Source organism: Ascidiella aspersa, chromosome 7 (assembly GCF_963924565.1).
Source record: "Ascidiella aspersa chromosome 7, kaAscAspe10.2, whole genome shotgun sequence".
Classification (NCBI taxonomy): Eukaryota; Metazoa; Chordata; class Ascidiacea; order Phlebobranchia; family Ascidiidae; genus Ascidiella; species Ascidiella aspersa.
In genome coordinates this window covers 24637533-24658845 of record NC_139453.1, presented here as the reverse complement: position 1 = coordinate 24658845, position 21313 = coordinate 24637533, and the positions used below count along the sequence as shown (strand labels likewise).

Below are 21313 nucleotides of genomic sequence, written 5' to 3'. Positions count from 1 at the left end.
TGTAAGTTAGCAGCGTTTGCATGAAGTTTATCAGAATTACACGTCTTCTTTTTGTTTTGTTTCTTTCATGTCGTACGTCCAGGTTGCAAAATTTTACAAGCTAATCTGGAAAATTTACTAGAAGAAGAAATCTTCGCCGCGATACAAGTGTTACGGTGCAACACAAGCAGGGAGTGTTTTTTTATTCAAAACTAATCGATTTGGCGTTCCCGAGAGACATAAACTTTTGTTATTCTAATGTTGCGCGACATAATATTAACTTTCGTGCTTCATTGGCAGTGTCTAAGGCTCGAAGCTTCACAATACTTATCGGCAACTTTAAATACGAAACATTTACTTTTGGCCGCGGTCGGTTATTTAATGTTATCATTAGGGCGATTATTTGTAAAAATTTTGTCAAAATTTACACGTTAAGTCAAAATTGAATACAAATGCACATAAATCGTTTACAACATTTAAAAAACAACTATAGTCAGCTATTTGAAATCGGTCGTTCATTTGTTTTTTGAAATTTATCGTTTAATTTTACCAAAAAAATTTGTTTTGATTTATATTCAAAGTGATTTTTACCGTATTATATGTTCATGAGAGCAATATAGGGTATATATAACGTGTAATTGACGACGCCTAGGTTATCTAAACCAATGTGTTTCTAACAGGTCCGAATTTTGTCAAAATAATTTTTTTTTAGGTCAAAATTTCTTATTTTTTTGGTCAAAAAATAATCGCCCTAGTTATCATCTATTTTGTTTATAAGAAACACACAGGTGAAAAACTACAAGGCATATAGTTGTTGGTACTGTACTAACACGCTATGAACGATTTAATCTCAATTTCAAGACTCTAACTTTACTTTAGGTTAAATTGTTAGTCAAGTAATGCGTTCTCATAGAATAGTATGGAGAAATCGGCGATATTAATTCACTTAAACATCCAATTATAGCTCGTTTCTCTGCAGAAAAATTGTTAAAAGGAAAGAGCAGTAGAAGAACATTACAATCATTACATCTTAGATTTTTATTTAGGGTAACATATTAAAATAATCAGAGTTGTTTAACTTTATGTTTTTTAACGGGAGGTAGTTTTTTCATAAGTTAAATTGTATAGATATAACAGTAAGTTGGAAACAGCATCTGTCGTTATATAATTTTATTCCATTTTTTTAGTTGCTGATTAGGGCGCCAAAAGATTAACAAAAAATGACAAATTCGACTTCTGTCAACGTGGAGGAACAACTGGCCATTCTGCAGACAAATGTCGACCAGTTATTTTTGGTCATTTGTGGCATTTTCGTCCTCTGTAAGTGTTGCGCTGGCTTTGGCAAAAAAGCGGAAGTCATTTATTTTGTTTATTACTCACAGTTTATTCACAGTTGCGCCTGTGCTCATTTATATGATAAAGGCCAATGATAAATCACGCGACCTAAAAAAACACTAACAAAACATTTTTTGTTGTATTCTATTCAATAAAATATTTATTTCACACCCAATCTTGATTTTACATACTGCCAGGTCTAATATACGCAAACCCCGATCTGTAACATTTTAATTCGTATCTACAGTATCGTGCCGTACTTCATATATCAAGTCGTGAACTATTTTAGCATTAAAAACAGTACGTTACGATAACTATAAAATTATCACTAACCGACATTCATGTTTTACGTGATGAATCAAAAATACCGCAAACATCAAAAACGTATATTTTCTGACAAGCGAATTCGCCTGCTGTTTTTTGCGGATTTTTAAAAGGATATTTGTGGCTTTTTCATGTACGCGCGTTTTACGCACTCTTTGGTCAATACTGCTCAATACAAAATTTCGTATACACACGAACCTAGATGTAGATATGCACGACTAAACAAAACTGTATGTCGAAGAAAGCTTTATCTGCGTTCGTCGTCCGTAGTGCTTATGTTTATTGGCATCTGCCAGAAACATATACAGCCTACGGGTAACTACCAAGGCCGTCAGGAAATTCAGAGCACCTACCAATTGATTTGCTGGTTCTGAGATACCAAGTAGGACAGTTACAAGAAACCTGTTCTTCCAAACCGCTATATATTGCACAACCTTTTAGCTTTGGTTGTTTGTAAAGAGTTAAAGCCCTTAGGCGTTTTGCCAGAAATCTCGTTTAAGGGCGAATTGGTACTTGCATTAAACGGGACTTGGGTTAGAAAAGTTTGTGGTGGGATTTAAACGCATGACCTTAATCTAGTGGTTTCATTTATGCAAACAAATTTCACAAATTAATTTTTTTCGCCCTTGCGAACTTCGTGGCGTCTTTACAATATGGACTAACAAGATAAGGAAAGTCAGAATCTTAAAAAAGTCACACTTTTGGCAGCCTGATGTGGACAAAAAAAAAAAAATCATCCCGCTTCCTGAAAAAAAAATCATAATATTAGCATATATTGGTCACAGGCTATCACAAATGTGATTTATTTGCTGTAATGGCGGAAACCTATTTTAAAGTTTACCAAACTATACTAGCTTTGACATGATTTCTTTTTACTTCGACTAAATTTTAACTTGCTATTAAATCTACCTGAATGAAAACCCTTGAAAAGTATAACCGTCGTTTACTTCCTAAATATACACTAATACATTAATTGGGCTTTTATATATCCCCTAAAACTAGCGTAACCACGTTTTGGATTCTGCGGATTAACAAAAGTGGAGTTTTACTAAAAATTGTAACTTCAAAAAGTTTCAACACGAAAACATGCGTCTGTAAGGAAAATATTTTTATTTCGTCCTATAAGTTTGAAAAACAAAGTAGGGGAACATGAAATATTGACACGATTTCTATGTTCTAAAAAAACAGACAATCGTTCCGACAGACCCCCAAAATTATGTCTATTTTAAATGACTTTACTTGATTAAAAACCAAACCTTAGTCGTCAAACTTAGACTTAATATTTGGGTCGCCGCGAAAAAGGGTTGAGAAGTACCGAGTTTAGCCATTGGGATACCATTGAATAATTTTTGGTCATATTTCAGTAGTTTTGGTACCAATTACTGCTTAAAACAATTTGTTTGCAATGGGTTACGCTTTTCCTGTCTGCCAGTCTAAATATTACTCAGGGTGAGATAAGTGTACCAGCTTTACTATTTATTTAACTTTACTTTGCGAAAGGTCATTTAAAAAATATATATATTTACAAAATATTAATTGATTCCGTTCTATATTCCAGTCATGCAGGCCGGGTTTGCGTTTCTGGAGGCAGGTTCAGTGCGAAGCAAAAATACAACCAACATCATCATGAAGAACGTTCTCGACTTATGTAAGTGCACAAACCGCTTTTTTTTACCACTTTACGGATACTCGCTGTCGCACAACGGTCTGGATTTTACGATGGATAGACTACCCAAACCAGTTAAAGTTGGCTCAGTTAAATCGTGATCGAAAGTGCAACCTTATAATTTGCCGTTTAAAGCCATTTAAGTTGTGCACCACCTTTGAAATATGCACCCTTAATTTCTTATCTATGTATAGTTGTATACGTACAGAATGTATGTATGGGTTTAGGTCATGTTTCCTCACATTACTCGGATTGTTAAACATGTATTTAGTACTGCTCAGTCAGTACTGTTTCCTAGTAACGAACCCCAAAAGCTATGTGATATGTTCAAAAGATAAACAGATTACCGCGTATAAATCTATGTAAGGGAAAACCCCGAATTAAAATTACGCTTTGAATGTGTGACCTATTTATGCGTGGATTTTTCATCGCCATTTTTTGTCTCGTTCCCAGTCATCGGCGCCATTTGCTACTGGTCGGTCGGCTACTCGTTCGCCTATGGTGAACCGGGCAACCCGTTCATCGGCCACAACCAATTCTTCGCCAGCAACGTTCAATCTCCTGTCAATGGAACGGAGGTGGTAGGTTCAAGAGAAATTAATATAGCTTAAATATCTGACATCTATGATGCCGTAAAAACGGCTGAAAAATAAGGCGGTACAAAATCGCCTTTGTTACTTCCATACAATTGTATGAACCCATACCGTTTTTTTAAACAAAGCTTGTTTGAAAATACAGAAATTGATTTTGATTTTATGTTAACAAATAAATAAATAATAGTTTTGTAAAATGTCTGTCCCTTAAAATTAAATGGTACGTCGCCAGTCCAGTAAACTTTTCAATAGGCGTTGCCAGAAGAAAAAAAAGGTTGAGAACCACTGCCACTATACCCTAGCCCTATTCTTATTCTAAAGATTCTAGTTTGTGCAGATCAGATAGAAAGCATACCACCACACCCAGTATTTTTATAAATATCATCGTATATAGTGGAACGTTGAACATTTTGTTTGTGTATTTTGTTTTTGGTGAGCGAATCTGAAGATTGCAATTCAGATACGGTCACGAGAGCTAGTCCAAAGATTCCCAACAGATAAAAGACACAAAGCGGTTTTAGAGTAACGACCTCGTAAGAGCTGGGAAAAACATCACAAAAGCAATTCCAACTAGATGTACGGCCCATGCAAATTATCTTGCCTTTTATGATTTTTTAACGATTTTAAAATTCGTTAAGTTCATGAACTTTGTGTATTCTAGGTAACATTTGTGACATAGTTAGTGCACAAAAAGTCTACATAACTTGTGGTCGGAACGTTTTATATAATTCAAAAGAAATCAAACAATAGTTTTGTATATTGTGGCCAAAATGCATATTTCTTGTTTTATCGATCAAACATATGTACTACACAAATAAGATTTTTTTAGGGAAATATTTTTAAAACACTCGTTTAAAAAGTAATATACTGCAACGATATAGCCAGGGCATTTTGTCGGCACATGTAATCAACGTTTAGCAACGCAATGTTTAAGTAAGCGTTGTTTTACAAAACTAATTGAGTATTACAAACTATTTATGTTTACGCGTGTCAATTTAAATTCTTTTAATTACCGTACGATTTATATTTTTTAATAGTTTTAGCATTTTTTGTATTGCGTTACGAACGTCTACCTTTTCAAAATTATTATGCATTAGCGTTTAGAAACTGCCACAGAATTTTACCAGCACCTCAATTTAATCCATTGCGTATTCAGCACCACCAGTCTTTTTACGCGTAGGAAAATCCCAAAACACCAACCACCCAGAACGTCTTGCGCGGTTATATAATAATTCATTTACGCTTGACTACACAAAATGTTCAATAAATGTTCAAGGTAACGATTAGGAGGGCACCAAACGGATCCTAAGATGTGTAAAGTTGGTACAACGAGCGAACAACAGATCCAATTTCAAGATGATTTTGGGGGGGATCATTTTGTAACTAATAGCAGCGCGAGAAACGCATGCACAAGTCGTGCACAAATCGTGTATGCTGCATGGCAGTAGACTCATAGAGTGCGACAACGAAATACAGGGTACCAAATAAGTACAATGGTCGAACTCCTTGACAATTTTATCTTTTTGGGCTTTAAATTCATTTTTTGCGCTTTAGAACATTTCTCTGCGTACACCTTTTTGAAAGACACACCTTTAAATATTAACGTTTAACTATAAAACAACAATTTTTGTATAAGGTATATTATTCTATGACTCCATATAATGTATTGAATTACTTAGAGTAACATATATATACCGTTGGAACTTGAAATATAATCAATGTGGTTTTAAAGGAACGAATCTAATTTAATCAAAATGAAAAGCGATGCCTATGGAGGGCTAACTAAAAAAAATAACGATGTCGCAATAACGACCTTATGTTTTTGTATTTACCTTTTATATTACCCTTAATAATGTGATAATTTCAGTCGATATTTGGTTCTGAATGTACCGTAGAATAACCTATTGTATAATACCATATGCGTTTGCAACAGGTGATTTTCGCTTATATTACTGCCTTTTTACATTTTTCTGTTTATAAATTACCTTTTCAATATTTATTGTGCAAAAACAACAAACTTTGATGAATCATCGAAGAAACACCTGCAAAGCAGGTTTGGCGGTCGGGACTTCTGCGACGCGACCGCCAATAAATATCGAACCGTAATATCCTCTTAGGTGAAATATTAAGTCGCGCGCCCCGAGCCTTCAAAGTTGCAACAACAACCGCCCAATACAATCAACCGTAGTATCGGTAGCCGTGATCGCTGAATCTTTGTTCGCATTATGTCGATTATTACACAAGTAGCCTACGGTATATAGGCCAGGGGTTGGCATCCTTTCGTATGCAGTGTGCCAGTTTTTCGGCCAAACTAATGAACCCGATTCTCCGGCCAAATGTGCGATTTTATCGAGTACCGAATCTGGTCCCGATTCTACAGCCTGTATTTCACCAACTTACGTAACTGCAAGATGAATATTCAGCAATCGACTCATAGGGCACATTGACAATATGCCATCATAAGCTATTCCACCTTAAACTATTCCAATTTACAGTTTGCTGGTCAGTTTTAAAGTTTTCATGCGCACACGTCGGACTCGAGTATAGTTTTACCTAATCATATTCGAGTCCGACTCCTCATACCTGGTGTGATATGCTAATGTATGAATGATTTGACATCTACTTTACGTATCGTAGGAGACGCCATTAAACCTAATTTCATAAGTTAAATTTTTGGCGCTGGTCTAAAATCCTACCACATTTTCGTCCGGGGGCTTATATTACCAACAATATTGGGGTTATTAGTTAGGGTGAGAGTTAGCGTTTGGGGGGGTGTAAAGTATTATTATTATTATATTTGTTCTTACGAGTTTCCTTGAAATTTCAACTTTGACACCTCTTTTCGTTAGTGTTAAAATTAATGTGGGAGAATTCTAATCCACCGCAAAATTCTCTAATATACCTTAACCCTGCTGAAAAAACGAACTGTCACAAACAATAATGTGCCAGCTATTTTGGAATATACTTCGACGATTTTAGTCGATACCTGGAAGTGTAAACATGACGCCAGTTTGGGGCATTGTGACGTAATACGAACGGTTAGTCGTAAACAACAAGTTTAACTCTCACACGAAACAACGTTAAATATACAACAGTTAAATACATTCATTTGAGACACGAGCACTGCAGAGCGAACTGGAAATATGTGCAACCATTTATTTAGCGCCAGTAGTGATGTAATAAAAGTGTTAACGATGTGACTTGGCCTTTGTCGAGGTATTATCACGTGCGCATTTGGGGTGCTCTGAAAAATCACCCAGCGTGCCACGCGTGGCAGGGGTTGCCGACACACACTGACTGTACAAAAATCACGCGCATCGCAACCTGACGAACAAATGAGCTGACTTAAGAAAATACTTTTGTCCACGCAGTTACCGCGTGCTTTTTTGGAAAACAACAAACCGCTGTCTTATTTTTGAACTCTCAAAGAGTGCACCACCGTGTCGCCCCTCACTAAAGCCATTTTTTTGTGTTGTCTTGTTGAACGCGCATTATGCTGGCTGAATACCTTCCATGCTCGTTTGGGTCATCCTAGGTCACGGTGGCTCGTCCGTGATAGCAATCATTTAGCGAATATCTTTACATTTAATGCGCGGCGAATGTTGCCTCATTCGTTTTGGTTGAAGCCCAGACAAGTAAGACAACACACATTAGGAACTTTAACGGTAGCGTTGTGCAACTTCCACACACAACCATAATAAGCGGGCGAGAAAATTCTTCCGCGAATCCCATTTAAAGTTAAAGACGGGAAAGATTAGTTTAAAAACAAGTTTAAAGCGTATACGGAAAAGATTTCACACAGACGACTTGTACCGTTAGTTTTAAACTTTTGAGGGATCAGCTACCTCAGTGGTGGGATTAGCAACGATCTTATTGTCATGTATTTTTAAACCCGCTAAAAATGTATTGGAAAGTACAAGTATTTTACAGTATTTAAGCTAGGGCTTTGTTTACCATTGTTGTATTTCGTAGAAGGTTTATTGCATAGGGCGCAGAATGATTCCCACGTAAACCAATAATTACTGCGTCTTAAGAACGCTACCGAAATAGCAACGCGAGCAACGCGTGTACAAGGCGTGGACAAGTCGTGTAAGCTGCATGGCGAGTGCGACGAAAGTACGAAACTAGTACAATGGTCGAACTCAGTGACAACCATTACCTCTTGTAAAGAATCACAAGCATTGATCTCACCTGATACATGAAATGACTCGTACATTTCGTGCAAGTTCCATTTTGGTGGCGTTTTTCTGAAAAATGTGAGACCAAAAGGAGAAAAATCGTTTTCTACAAAATTTTTAAGTTGGAGTAACATTAAAACATCTCTAAAAAGAAGTGTAATTTGTAAAAGCATAAAACTCAGCCAACAAAAAAATCCAGGCGGTGTTGATTTAGGAATAGTTTTTTGGCCGGTTATTTGGCAATCTTTCAACGTAGCTATAATTCGGCCACTTGGCCATCTGTCTCCCAGGCCGGAACCATGACGCCGGAGGCCTACTACGGCACCTGGTTCTTCCAGTATGTCTTCACGGCCACCGCTTCCACCATCGTATCAGGAGCCATGGCCGAGCGTACCGAGTTTGTCACCTACATGGTCTACTGCTTCTTTCTCACCGCCTTTGTGTACCCTGTCGTCTCGCACTGGTGCTGGGCACCCGTAGGCTGGCTGGCCAGCGGATCAGGTGAGACTCTTTGGTTTTGCTTAAAGCTTGACCGAGGTTCGAACTCGGTACCTGAGATGGTTCCTCGACAAAGTTATCATATCAAGTTCATGAAACATTCCTACACTAGTGTGTTCACCCGGTCGTCAGTACGACTTCCGAAGAGCTAGATCGCTATTGTACGCATTGTATGGATGTATCAGTGAATTTGGTATTGCAGACCCCCTTCAATTTGAGGTTCAATTTGAGGTTCAAGTATGATTTCAATATTTAAATTTGAACTCGAAGGTGAATTTAGAAGAACAGGTTGTCGCTGTGTTTTCGTGAAATTGTAAACCGGTTGTCAGATTTACTCATGTATCAAAAACACTTACTAGCCTGGTGAAAAGAGGTAATTATGTGAAATAGGTTGTACAGAGTAACCTAGATTCTCTTGGCATTTTACATGCCTTGGCTATCGGGATATCGCATTACAAACAGTCACACAGTAAATTACTTTATAACTGGATTGCTTACGGGTCATTGCAAGGCATAGGGCGATGAGTTGGTTTCGGGTTTCGTCTAAACTGCCTTTTAAACATCACCTTCTAAACGCATATCTCTTTTATTATTGAACTACGACAGCAAGAGCTCAACTAAGAGACGTAGGTAAAACATTGTGTCCATAACATTGATATTTCCCTAAAATATAGACATGTATTACATGTGTTCTAACGAGCCAAGCGATTTCTAAACAAAATATAGACACATTTCTTCTGGTTTACAAGTAGGCCTAGGCTTTTTCTTGAAGTAAAATGTTTTCATGTAATGCCAGCAGATTTGAATTACCTCATGGGTTCGGTTAAGGTAGCTACATAGTTTTAAGAAGGTTGGGTCAGACTTGGACATCGATTTATTTTAGATGTTTTAAATTAGATTAGAACAATTTTTATGGAATGTGAATGGCAAATATTCCTGTGGTAATATTGCTATATTTTAGCACAGCACATGTTTTTCACACTGTAAAATTGAACTACAAGTGATTTCGACCGAAAAGTATAAAAATGATTTTTCCGACTAAGATGCTAAAAATGCCGTCGGACAAAGTAGCACTTTTGGTAATTATATAAATAAAGCAGACATTCAATTCGAAAAGCAGACATGTAATTCAAAAAATAGACAATTTGAATTAGTCAGTTGTCCTGGTCTGGTTTGGACATTGTTATGTTGGCCATTAAAGTGCTGTGATGACTTAAGTCAATGACATGACGATTGTAATAGCATAACGTTTTGTTTTTATGTCAATGACTTGACTTAAACTTGACTTTGTTAAATAATGACTTTTGACTAGGACTTGAGTTGGGCAACTGATGACTTGGACTAGAAATATACTTTTTTTAAAAGACTTGACTTGGACTTAAATAATGCACCTATGTCTTTATTGGGACTTCAGTCATTTCAAAATGACTTGTTTACAACACTGGGTCATTGTCTAACATTTGCGTAAGGTTTGTTAGAGCCTATGTAGGATTCTTATATTAACCGTCTGGATTACCCCAAATTACTGGTTAGAAGGAAATCTTTAACCGAAACCTTGTACATTTCTCCTAGGCACCGGACTGTCGTTCAAGGACTTTGCTGGATCGGGGGTCGTGCACATCACTGGTGGTTCGGCCGCATTAGTCGGCGCCGCCATTTTGGGTCCCAGGATCGGACGGTTTAACGCGGACGGGTCGGCCAAGGACTTACCCGGACACACGGTCACCGTAAGTGAGAGAAATCTTTTCGTTTAAGGGCCACTGCTGAGTCAGATAGCAAGTCGTCGACTCTCTGTCTTCCAGCCTCCTTTTGCGAATTTTGAAATCGGTAAGCCAAAGCGATTTGGAGAAATGCTTTTCATAGGAGTGTCCTAAAACTGGCCATGCAACAAATAACTACTTTAGCTTTAGAACATTGGGAAAAATTGTTTAATTTTAAACAATTGTTATTCAGCAAACAAATAAACTAAATTTAAGTCATTTGACTACGAGACTGAAGTCGGTGTCAATTCATTCACCCAACTGACTCAAGTCAAGTATAGACACTTGTCCAACTGATTAAAAAGTCGAGGCAAGCTATATTTACTATTTTGTTGCAAATACGCCGGTTAAATTATGCAATTTAAGGTTTTGGTATATTTATTATAACACCGGCTGTTTTTAATAAGGTCATGCAAGCCGAATTTGAAAGTCATCGATTTTTGTACAAGAAAGGTACTCAGTATTTTTCTAGCTACCCAGTTTCCCAGCTAACGTATAGTTTTGGTTATAATGACACGTGTACGGTCGTAATTGCTTCGTCCTTCCACATTCGGTTTGCCTTCGGCAAATATAAAGCGACACCAAGCCTAGGAACAGACGGGTCAGTCGAGATGAATGCTTTAGTAGCTAATAGCTTTTCAAAGGTAAACTACCAGTTTGTAAGAACACGTCCGGAAACAGCCGACAGCGACAGATTATCCCCAAGCCACAACAAGCGTCATCCAAACAGACCAATTATCTTATTAAAGCTAATCATTGTCGTTTGATTTTCGCCTCACTGGTGTTTAAGGCTGCTGTCTATCGGTCACGGGAATTAACTTTATTTAACGAAGCTATGGTTGGGCAGTTTCGGTATTATAAAGCGTTTCGTGTATTTTAAACCTAACATGATGTCGGTAACTTTTTGTCTGCGATAAATCTTCCCCAAAACTACAGTTCTACCTATTAATAAAAAACTCTGCCGTAATATTTAAAGGAGAAATGATGAAATCCAAGCAACTGCTTATTGAAGGTTATACGGTAATAATAGTTAAACGCCAAAAGGCTGTGTTAGTTAACCTAAATTTAATGGTGAACCAATATAAGAACTATTCAACTATTATTTATTCACTAGAATACAAGGCATTTAAAATGTACCAACGTGATATATGCGTTCAATAATATCCGTATAATGTATTGTGGATTTCATTCACCTTGAGTTGTCACGGTGCGAAGTAAATGTAAACATCGTTTTCCGACAAGTGAACCGACAAAGAAAGTTATTTTGACGTGGGTTTCGGCACATTTGGGCGCCCCTGTTGAATTGCAAATAACCGCAATTGAAAAAAGATCGAGCGAGTCGAAATTCGTCAATAAATATTAGAAATATCTTCTTTGTGCGAACTTACGCTATTTCAATTGTGTACGCAAACGTGACAAATTTATTTTTAAACGGCGTTTGTGTTTGCTTTAAGTTATTATAGTTTATCGTCAGTGTGAATGAGAAAAAATTGCGGAACACTGATAGCCTTCAATAATAATCTGGACTTAATATGAATTTCCCAAGATAAATTCATAATGACATAAATACAGTCATTACTCAAAAAGCCATGCTGGTTAGACACAGCGCGCTTTTTGAAATTTCCAAGTTATGTGTCGTAATCAAGATATATTATTACAAGTAGTATAGAGCGTTTAGAACTGCACTAACTTGTAATTTGGATCTACACGCTAAATCCGGACGTTTATTTTGAAAGAGGTCGTGAGGTAATTTGCGTGGGCAGCAAATCGCGTGAGTTCAATGTCAAACACCCACCACGTGTGACCTTGACGGGTTCCACACGACGTCTGTATCTAATCGCACGGAGCGAGAAAAAACGCCTTTTGTTTGTTGTGCAATCCAACTGTAGGGTTTTTTGTTTGTTACAAGGATCATAAATTGAAGCTAAAACTCCCATTTGTCCAATCTGACAGGTGGATAAGATTTTTGTGATGAATTTAACAGAAAGTTTACAAATGAACTGAAACCTCCTGTTTAATCGTGGTTGAAGTCAAGTCTTTGAATCTTTAAAAATCATTGATTGTCTTTGAATTTGTACATTGGGTCCTTAAAAACCTATTCGAAAAAAACACTAAGTGTTTCGCTCAAAATCATTTTATATGCAATCAAGCAAAAATCACTCCTGTCATCAGCAGTTTTAAAAATTGAGAAACAGGTTTCAAGAAACATATCAAAGCCATTATATTCGATTAAATCGACATTTCGCAATTTACAGACATTTCAGCAATAACTCATGCTATCATCAGTATATATTATGGCTTTGATATTTTTATTGAAATTACTACAAAAACCCCTGCATTGTTTTCCAAGGTTTCAAGATATCTTAAAATTCAGTAAGATTTACGGAAAACGGAAATAAATTTATGAACAAAAAACTAATAAAATCTTCGTGATGCTTTTGTTTGTAACAGTTACATTCAAATCAATATTCCTGTAAAAAAATATTCATTTTATAATTTTTGTAGATTTTTTGTCCCTAAAATTGAAAATGTTTATCTTTAAGTGAAAATGTTTATCTTTAAAGCTCCAATTAAACACGCATTTGGGATTTACTACAAGCCCTTTTCGGTAATGAACGTTATTGTTGATAAAAAACTGTCAAATAGAAAGCCGTGTGATGTAGTTAAACCCTCAAATGAGGATAATTGATCCGCTTTATATGAGAGGTATACGATTGCGCTTTATAGGAGGCCACTATCTAAATCGTCAAATGGCAGATATTGTGTTCTACTGCAATGGATAGTAATCACCTTTAGAATGTTGCGTATGACGCGATCGTCATTTACGTAACACCTAAACGCTCACACCTTCTCAGCGTTCCCGGGACGAATTAAGGCGCCATCCAAATAAACACGCGACGCGAAGCCTATAGGTTAAGTTTTTTTGTGCAGCTTTCGCCCCGTTTTGCCCACAATTCACCTAAAAGTGTTGACAGTTGCAGACAAAGTGGATCATCGCGGGTTTGGTCGAAACAGAACTCGTACAAACGCACGACAACTTGTACAAATTTAAAGTTTTATGCCCTTTTCACTTGTATAATGGCCGAAATCACTACAAACAAATGCTTTAAAAAGCAATTAAACAGATACATTTTCTGTCATTTCCATTGTATTGGAACACTCGGCCAAATCTGCACCCGACAACAAATCAAATGACATAAAACGCGCTTCAATTTTGTAAAGGAAGATTACTGCAGGATCGTGCAATGTTAATTAACTTCGTCGTTGCGTAATTAACTGAGCGGAACAAACACAACCACAACCCGCAACATTTTATTTATTTTTATTTTTTTATTTACTCTTCAATTTTTTATCTGTGTCGCGTTCAATAAAAAAAATATAGGGGTTAAGAAGTTTTTCACAGTTATGTTTTTGTAAAGAGAGTGGTGATGTGAGAGGACTGCGGAGTCGGTTAAAAAAACCCGAGTCCGAGTCCGGCCAAATTTGCGATCTCGTCTAGTCCCGAGTCCGCCTTCGACTCTACAACTTGCATTTTACCCATTTACGTAACTAAAATAAATTCAGCCATTCAATCATAGGGGTGCCATACAATTTATCCACTCACAGTATACTGTACATGATTGCAAAATATTCCCCGATACACTATTCAACCTTTAAATATTAAAATTTGCTCCTTATTACTTACAAAATTTGGAACTGCCTATGCATAAGTCGGAATCCGGACTCGTAGTCTTACTTGAGTGTCGAGTCCGATTACAGCAAATTAACCGACTCCGTCGAGTCCTGAGTCCCGATTCCGACTCCGACTCCGACTCCTTAGCTCTGATGTAAACAAGCGACATGTTGGGTAAAATTAATTAAAACTTCTCGAGACTCTGTTCAAGATATCACGAAGAATTTACCAATCATTTAACGCTCTCAAACCGAAACGACATCTCTTACCAACTTCCTTCTTCTATCCAGGTCGCCGCTCTCGGAGGATTTATCCTCTTCGTTGGATTCATGGCCTTCAACGGAGGATCCCAGCTGTCGATCTCCAATGCCGGCGACGGAGTTGCAGTCGCGGTGTCAGTAATGAACACAGTCATTGGGGGGTCAGCCGGGGCCATCTCGGCTATGATCGCTTACAAGATGACCGACGCCATTCGGAGACAGGATCACTACTGGTCGCTCATCATCACCATTAACGGAGGACTTGCCGGTAAGGAACTTTGGCCACGTTTGTGTAGTGTCTTTGTTTGAACAAAGCGACAAATTTCAAGTGTATGAGATTTCATGTTTGCAGCAATTCTCTGGTTTTAATTTCTCTAAATTTTCTTAAATATCAAGCAATTTTTAATTGCTCTTTTTAAGGTCGCATATCGCTCAGACGTTTGTAGAAAACATAACGTTGAGAAAAAGCGTAACGTAGTCGTTGAACTTTCGACGTATTTACATTGATAAATTACTCATCTTGCACATAAAAGGACACATTTCATAGTTTTTTGCACGATTTCACAATCCAGGAATGGTCTCGATGTGCGCTAGCTGCAACGACCTCTACCCGTGGAGTGCTGCGGTGATTGGGTGTGTGGCTGGCTTGGCCTTCATCGGCTGGCACCACCTCATGCTCAACTTAAAGATTGATGACCCCCTGGACGCTGTTGCAGGTATTTAGGTTTAATCAGATCCAACCACATGTCTAGCCTTAACCAGTACTTTTCAATTTTACTGTTCAACCTCTACCTTCTCTTCAGGCAGAGTTGCACGAATAAACACACGCAATCTAGTTTTATGAGCTATCCAATATCCATGTAGAACATTTGAAATATTTATAGTATGCCTAGGCGTCACGTTTCAAAACAAGGTATACCTAAACCCAATTAATTAAATGTTGCGCTTAAGGCAGCACAAGAAGAATGAAAATAGGGAGCTGCATTCAGGGTTATTCACATAAAAATGGCCAAATGGGCTTCAGAAAAAGGGAAAGTTTTGTGAGTCTTTCACTCACAACTTATCTGCTCTTTTTTTTAAATCCTTTCACTGTTCAAAATCCTCCTTCTCTTCAGTGCATCTTGGAGGAGGACTCACCGGCGTCCTGATGGGTCCGATTTTCGCCATCAACGGACTCGTGGTGGAAGAAGTTCCGGTCGGTGGCATCATCTTTGGAGCTCACGTGATGGCTTTCAAGGTGACAACTTAAAAGTGGTCTCTGTAAACGACCGTATTTGTCTAGTTCTGAATAGGGTAACCAGCTGGCACTATATAAAGACAAATTGTATTGAAAGCTTGTCAGGATTTCATATAGTGCCACCTGATTATCCAATATAAAAGTCCAAAGTGATCAGAACAATTCTGGCTTCTCATTAAACTTAAAACAAACATTTACGGGGCCTCTAAGATTATATTCAGTTTGTTTGAAAGAAACGCTTTAATTAAATTACACGCATATTTCGGACCGAAAAAAAAAACGATTTTGGTTGCCACTGTGTGAAACATATTTATTGTTCACACCAGGGAGTCGAACCGTTTGACTTTTCCGGTTCAGGTTCGGTTCGGGTTCAAGGATTTTTTCGGAATCCGGTTCAGTTCCGGTTTCGGTTCGGAGGAATTTAAAAGTTCCGGTTCAGCTCCGGTTCGACCATCGCTATTTCAAAACCGGTTCATAAAGTTCCGGTTCAGATACAATATAATTTGCGTTAAATCTCAAAATGTGGGTCGATAAATGTAGAGAATAATGTTTGAATTGTAAGTCATTTAATGTAAGTTACGTGACGTATTAAGAAAACAGCAACTCATTTTTGAAATATCTAAAAAAATAAAAAATCAACGATTTTTTCATTCAACATTCATATTTTTTCATAAAATTTCGAATATGGCGTAACTTGACTCTGTAAAATAGAAGTTGTGACGTCATGCAGGAGCGAACCGCTTTTATTTACAGGTTCGGGTTCGGTTAAGGTTCAGGTACTTTCAAATTATTCGGTTCAGTTCCGGTTCGGCTCCTTAAAATCTTATAAAAACCGGTTCAGGTTGGGTTACGGTTCGGATAAAATTGACCCAAAACCGGTTCATAAAGTTCCGGTTCGGTTCCGGTTCGACTCCCTGGTTCACACCCAACAAATTGATGTTTGCTATTTACGTTATGTACTTACAGTATAGTCAAAACTTAATCCAGAGTAATGCTGCTCATGACTCCTAGGTACGTTACGGGCGTAATCCGTAATTAGAGTCACAAGATTTTTAAACATTTTAAGTACGCCCGCACAAGAAGCATCCCGTTAAGTATGGCTGATTTGACGCATAGGTACTTTCCGAAAAATCTCCTACCATCAGCGCGTGAATTAATCCAATACAGGGCCTTTTAACTGATTTACGTTCGTAGAACACCATATCTAGTCGGCTACCTTTGTGGGCCTCGGAGTCGATAGAACATAAACCTTTTCTTCAAGGAAAATGAAATTTAGTAGGAAAAGGACTAGAATAAAATATCTTAGTTGCGCGTGTTATTCACGCGATAACGCGAGCTTAAAATTCCGCAGCCCGCGGTTGGCAAACGCCAAACTAATTGTGGCTTATCGAAATAAATCCGCGTTTATTAGCTGCTCTCGACGACAGGCAATAGATGATTTTCTTTGGAGTGATGAAACCCAGGCTTAAAAACAAACATTTATATAGTCTACATATATTTTTTACTGGAAAACAACCGACATAAAGGGTAATGTTTCAATAATATTTGGGGCGTAGCTTAAGTGTCACACGAGAATAAATATCAAACGTACGAAAGTTACGACAGAACCGTTAGTACAATACGTTTCTTCCCACCCCTGTTTGTTTAACCTCTTGAAACTACTGCTGTTACGGAATTGAAGTTCTTCCGTCCCGTTACAACGACCAATTCGAATGTGTTTGTTAGTTAAATTTTTTGCCCATCTGTAAAGTTAGCTCTAATTTTCTTTGGAACACGAAGATGTCTTAGATTATTCCCCCAAACAACCATATCGTTGACCAGCGATCAAAAAAACGATCATTGTGGTTCATTTTAAATTGAATGCAAGTATGTCTGAGTGATCCGAATTTTAGCTGTTATTGTCTTGTTTTTCGGCTTCGAATCACATTTTCCTATTATTGAAACGAAACATAAAACATTAAATTCTAGTCGTTTTTCGCTTTTATTTACAATTTTAAGCTCTGTTTGTTTTGTGGCGGTAAATAAGTCAAATCTGCTAATCACTCAGTGACAGAACAAAAATTATGTAAATACTTTAAAGCGTATAGAAATGCATAGAATTTAACAGGTCAGGAAATAGGCAGAACGTTAAGGTGACTTAATTTATAATATTTGGATATAATTATATAGTTTCGTATTCCAGCTTGAAGTAGTTACTGTTTGGACAAGTAGATGTCGTCGGCAAGACTTTTACTGGACGGTGACCTTTATTCCAATGAGCTTTATTCTAGCCATTTAATCGGAGTAGGAAAGTAGAAATTAGTGATTAGGTCGCGCTCGTTAACTCTCACGGTTCGTATGCCCAAGGGCAATGTTACATAACCGTTGAGTACGTGGCCTTGAGTACGTGGCCAATCAACTTTTTAGTTCTAACGAATATATAATGTTTGGATTTAATCAAATAGTATTTTTGTATTCTATCTTGTAGTAGTTTCGGTTTGAGCAGTAGACGTCGTCGGTAAGATTTTTGCCGGACCGCACCTTTATTCCAGTGACCATTTGCTGGAAGGAGACCTTTATTCCAGTGACCATTTGCTGGAAGGAGACCTCTATTCCAGTGACCATTATTGTAGACATCTAATCTGGATACGAAAGTAGAAAGTGGTGATTAGATCGCGCTTGTCAACGCTCATGGCTGAAATGCCCCAAGGCAATGTTACATAACCGTTAGAAATGTGGCGTTTAATCAACTTTTATAGTCTTACCGAATGTATGATGTTTGAATCCAATCAAATTTCAGTTTGGGGCAGTAGATGTCGGCAAGACTTTTGTTGAACATTGACCTTTATTCCAGTGGCCGTTGTTCTAGACATCTAATCCGGATTCGAAAGTAGAAAGAGGTCATTAGATCGCTGGTTAACGCTCATGACTGGTATGCCCCAAGGCAATGTTACATGACCGTTATAAAGGTGGCGTATATTGCACGTTTTAGTCTTGCCGAATACATAATGTTTGGATTCAATCAATCAGTATTTTTGTATTCTATCTTGAAGTCGCTTCGGTTTTGAGCAGTAGACGTCGTCGGTAAGATTTTTGCCGGACATTGGCCGTTGTTCTAGACATCTAATCCGGATTCGAAAGTTGAAAGTGGTGATTAGATCGCGCTTGTTAACGCTCATGGCTGGTATGCCCCAAGGCAAAGTTACATAACCGTTAGAATAGTGGCGTTTAATCAACGTTTGGTCTTTTGCAAAACACCTTTTCCGACGTTGTGTTTTCATTAATTACAACACGCCGCGTTAGCATTTTAATTACTCTGGAATTTCAAAATATTTTAACCCACACAGGTGTATACGCCGTATTAGCTTACCTATAAAGAGGTGATATATTGCAGTTCAACATGTTTTGTGTGCTGGCCTATTTTTTAAATTTATTTCGGTTGTGCCTTTGCGCCATCATTTTCGTACAAGCAAAACGCCAGAATAAAAGAGATCTAAGTATACACATAAGTTCCATTAGTAAAATCAAGGCAAGGTACATTAAAAATCTCGTGTGTAAAAAACAATCGTCCATTTCTAAACAGGAATTCTCGGATGCGCAGCCTTAAGTCGTTTTTTGATGTTTTGCAGCGGTACACTAGCAATGTAATGACGCAAGTGAAAAGGTACTTTCCCGTTCCGTTGAGATTTACGAGAGATACGTTAACAAACGCCTTCACAACCTGATCGAAATCTTGCACTTGGAGAAGGCGACGGCGCCGTCCGGGCTTGGGACACCCTTAGGCGATGCCCATGGCGCGAAAAACAAATGTGCCTAGTTGCAATGTACAAGGTTTGCTGTTACATAACTGCTTGGAAAAAACAAAAGTCACGCCCCATAGTTTTGCCCTGTGATTTTTGCCCTACTTTACCCGTTGTTTCGGCGCGCGGTGTTTGCTTTTTAATGACGTCACGATAAACTAAATGACAATCAAACGGCAAATAATTGTGTTCCCACAATTCCACATACACCACTGGTAGCCTCCGACTTTTCGAGATCCGGTCGCAAACCACGATAACAACAACATGTTTGTTTGCCACAGCGTACCTAACTTGTCATTTGGCGTCCCATAACGAGCGCATACCCCGATAGAAATCAAGTTTGGCAAGCAGGGTCAGTAGTAAGCACACAAACAACTTTCAACGGCGATCCACTTATCGGGTATTTACAGTTATACCATATCAAAACTCACTGTCGAGATCGCTCGCAGAAAATAGGGGCGAGGTATACGGTTTATCCGAGGTGGCACTTTTGCTTAAGTGCTTAAACTGGCTTACCTTGTTGTCGCTTCAAAATAAGGACACTTTGTTTGAGTTAGATGTTGTTTTTAAAAGTTACGTCCAAGGTAGAAAATGTAGTTCGAATTGAAAAAATAACTATAATGCCGATTTAAATTTGGTATGGGACCGGCATCGATATAAACCTATATCGTAAGAGAACCGGAGTTTCTATAACCTGGTATAGACTTATCGGTCATCCAATTTCGAATAAAATTAGTGCTCTTTGTAAATATTTTGCACTTCGGTACAACTTTCCGTAGATTTATTGCTTTTAAAGCCCAACCAAGTTTCAACCGCTTGGCGTGGTCGCAAACCACGATAACAACAACATGTTTGTTTGCCACAGCGTACCTAACTTGTCATTTGGCGTCCCATAACGAGCGCATACTGCGATAAAAATCGAGTTTGGCAAGCAGGGTCAGTAGTAAGCACACAAACAACTTTCGACGGCAATCCACTTAGCGGCTATTTACACTTTTGCCACATCGACACTCCGTGCGGTTTATCGGCCGAATCTTAGATGGGTGAGCTGATTTGACAATGTCTCTCGCCTCAGCTGTGTCTCAGTTCGGGTTTATGGGCGCTGGAAATCCCGCGAGCGATGCAAATACGTGAAATACTGGGCAAGGGCCGTGAACCGATAACTGCCATATATATTTTTTTTGACATTTCATGACCTTAGGAAGGAAACAGTGAAAAATAAACAGAAAAATGCCAAATTGTTTTGGGTAATATTAACAACAAACGTATCTAGTCCTTCTTCCTCAATTAGCTGTATTTCCCAATAGTCGCATGTAAATTCTTAGGAAATATGTAGAAAAATTACATTTTTACGCTGAATGTTACAAAAATATTGAGTATATGTTCAACATTTATGCACCCGAGGTTTTTAAACCGACGATTACATTGACAACGATTAGGACACATCCTAAATTTTATCTTAATAAAAACTAAACTGGAAAAAATAAAATAAAAGATGTCTTGGTAAAAAATAAGGCGCGATGTGCTAGTCAATTGGAGGACATTAAAAGGCAGGTGTAACTTTTTTTCGTAACAAGCTTTTTGTTGAGGCTTCACAAGCTCAATAATGTCATACTCATAACTATAGTGGCCGAGGGATTCTTTGTTTTTCATATTGGTAATCATACAAAAAAATCCAACACTGCACGTTTTAGTCTTGCCGAATACATAATGTTTGGATTCAATCAATCAGTATTTTTGTATTCTATCTTGAAGTCGCTTCGGTTTTGAGCAGTAGACGTCGTCGGTAAGATTTTTGCCGGACATTGGCCGTTGTTCTAGACATCTAATCCGGATTCGAAAGTTGAAAGTGGTGATTAGATCGCGCTTGTTAACGCTCATGGCTGATATGCCCCAAGGCAAAGTTACATAACCGTTAGAATAGTGGCGTTTAATCAACGTTTGGTCTTTTGCAAAACACCTTTTCCGACGTTGTGTTTTCATTAATTACAACACGCCGCGTCAGCAATTTTAATTACTCTGGAATTTCAA

At 37.9% G+C, this 21313-nt stretch overlaps 1 protein-coding gene across 1 annotated transcript in view; it reads left to right on the top strand.

The window, feature by feature from the left end:
* The first annotated feature begins 1164 nt into the window (after window positions 1-1164).
* Window positions 1165-21313, top strand: part of LOC146138596 (putative ammonium transporter 1) — a 25655-nt gene continuing 5506 nt past the window's right edge. The window contains exons 1-8 of the mRNA XM_083394838.1: window positions 1165-1299; window positions 3197-3286; window positions 3758-3885; window positions 8366-8576; window positions 10146-10300; window positions 14297-14534; window positions 14839-14982; window positions 15382-15503. Coding sequence (XP_083250964.1) covers window positions 1200-1299; window positions 3197-3286; window positions 3758-3885; window positions 8366-8576; window positions 10146-10300; window positions 14297-14534; window positions 14839-14982; window positions 15382-15503 — 1188 coding nt within the window. The 5' untranslated portion in view covers window positions 1165-1199. The remainder of the gene's footprint in view (window positions 1300-3196; window positions 3287-3757; window positions 3886-8365; window positions 8577-10145; window positions 10301-14296; window positions 14535-14838; window positions 14983-15381; window positions 15504-21313) is intronic.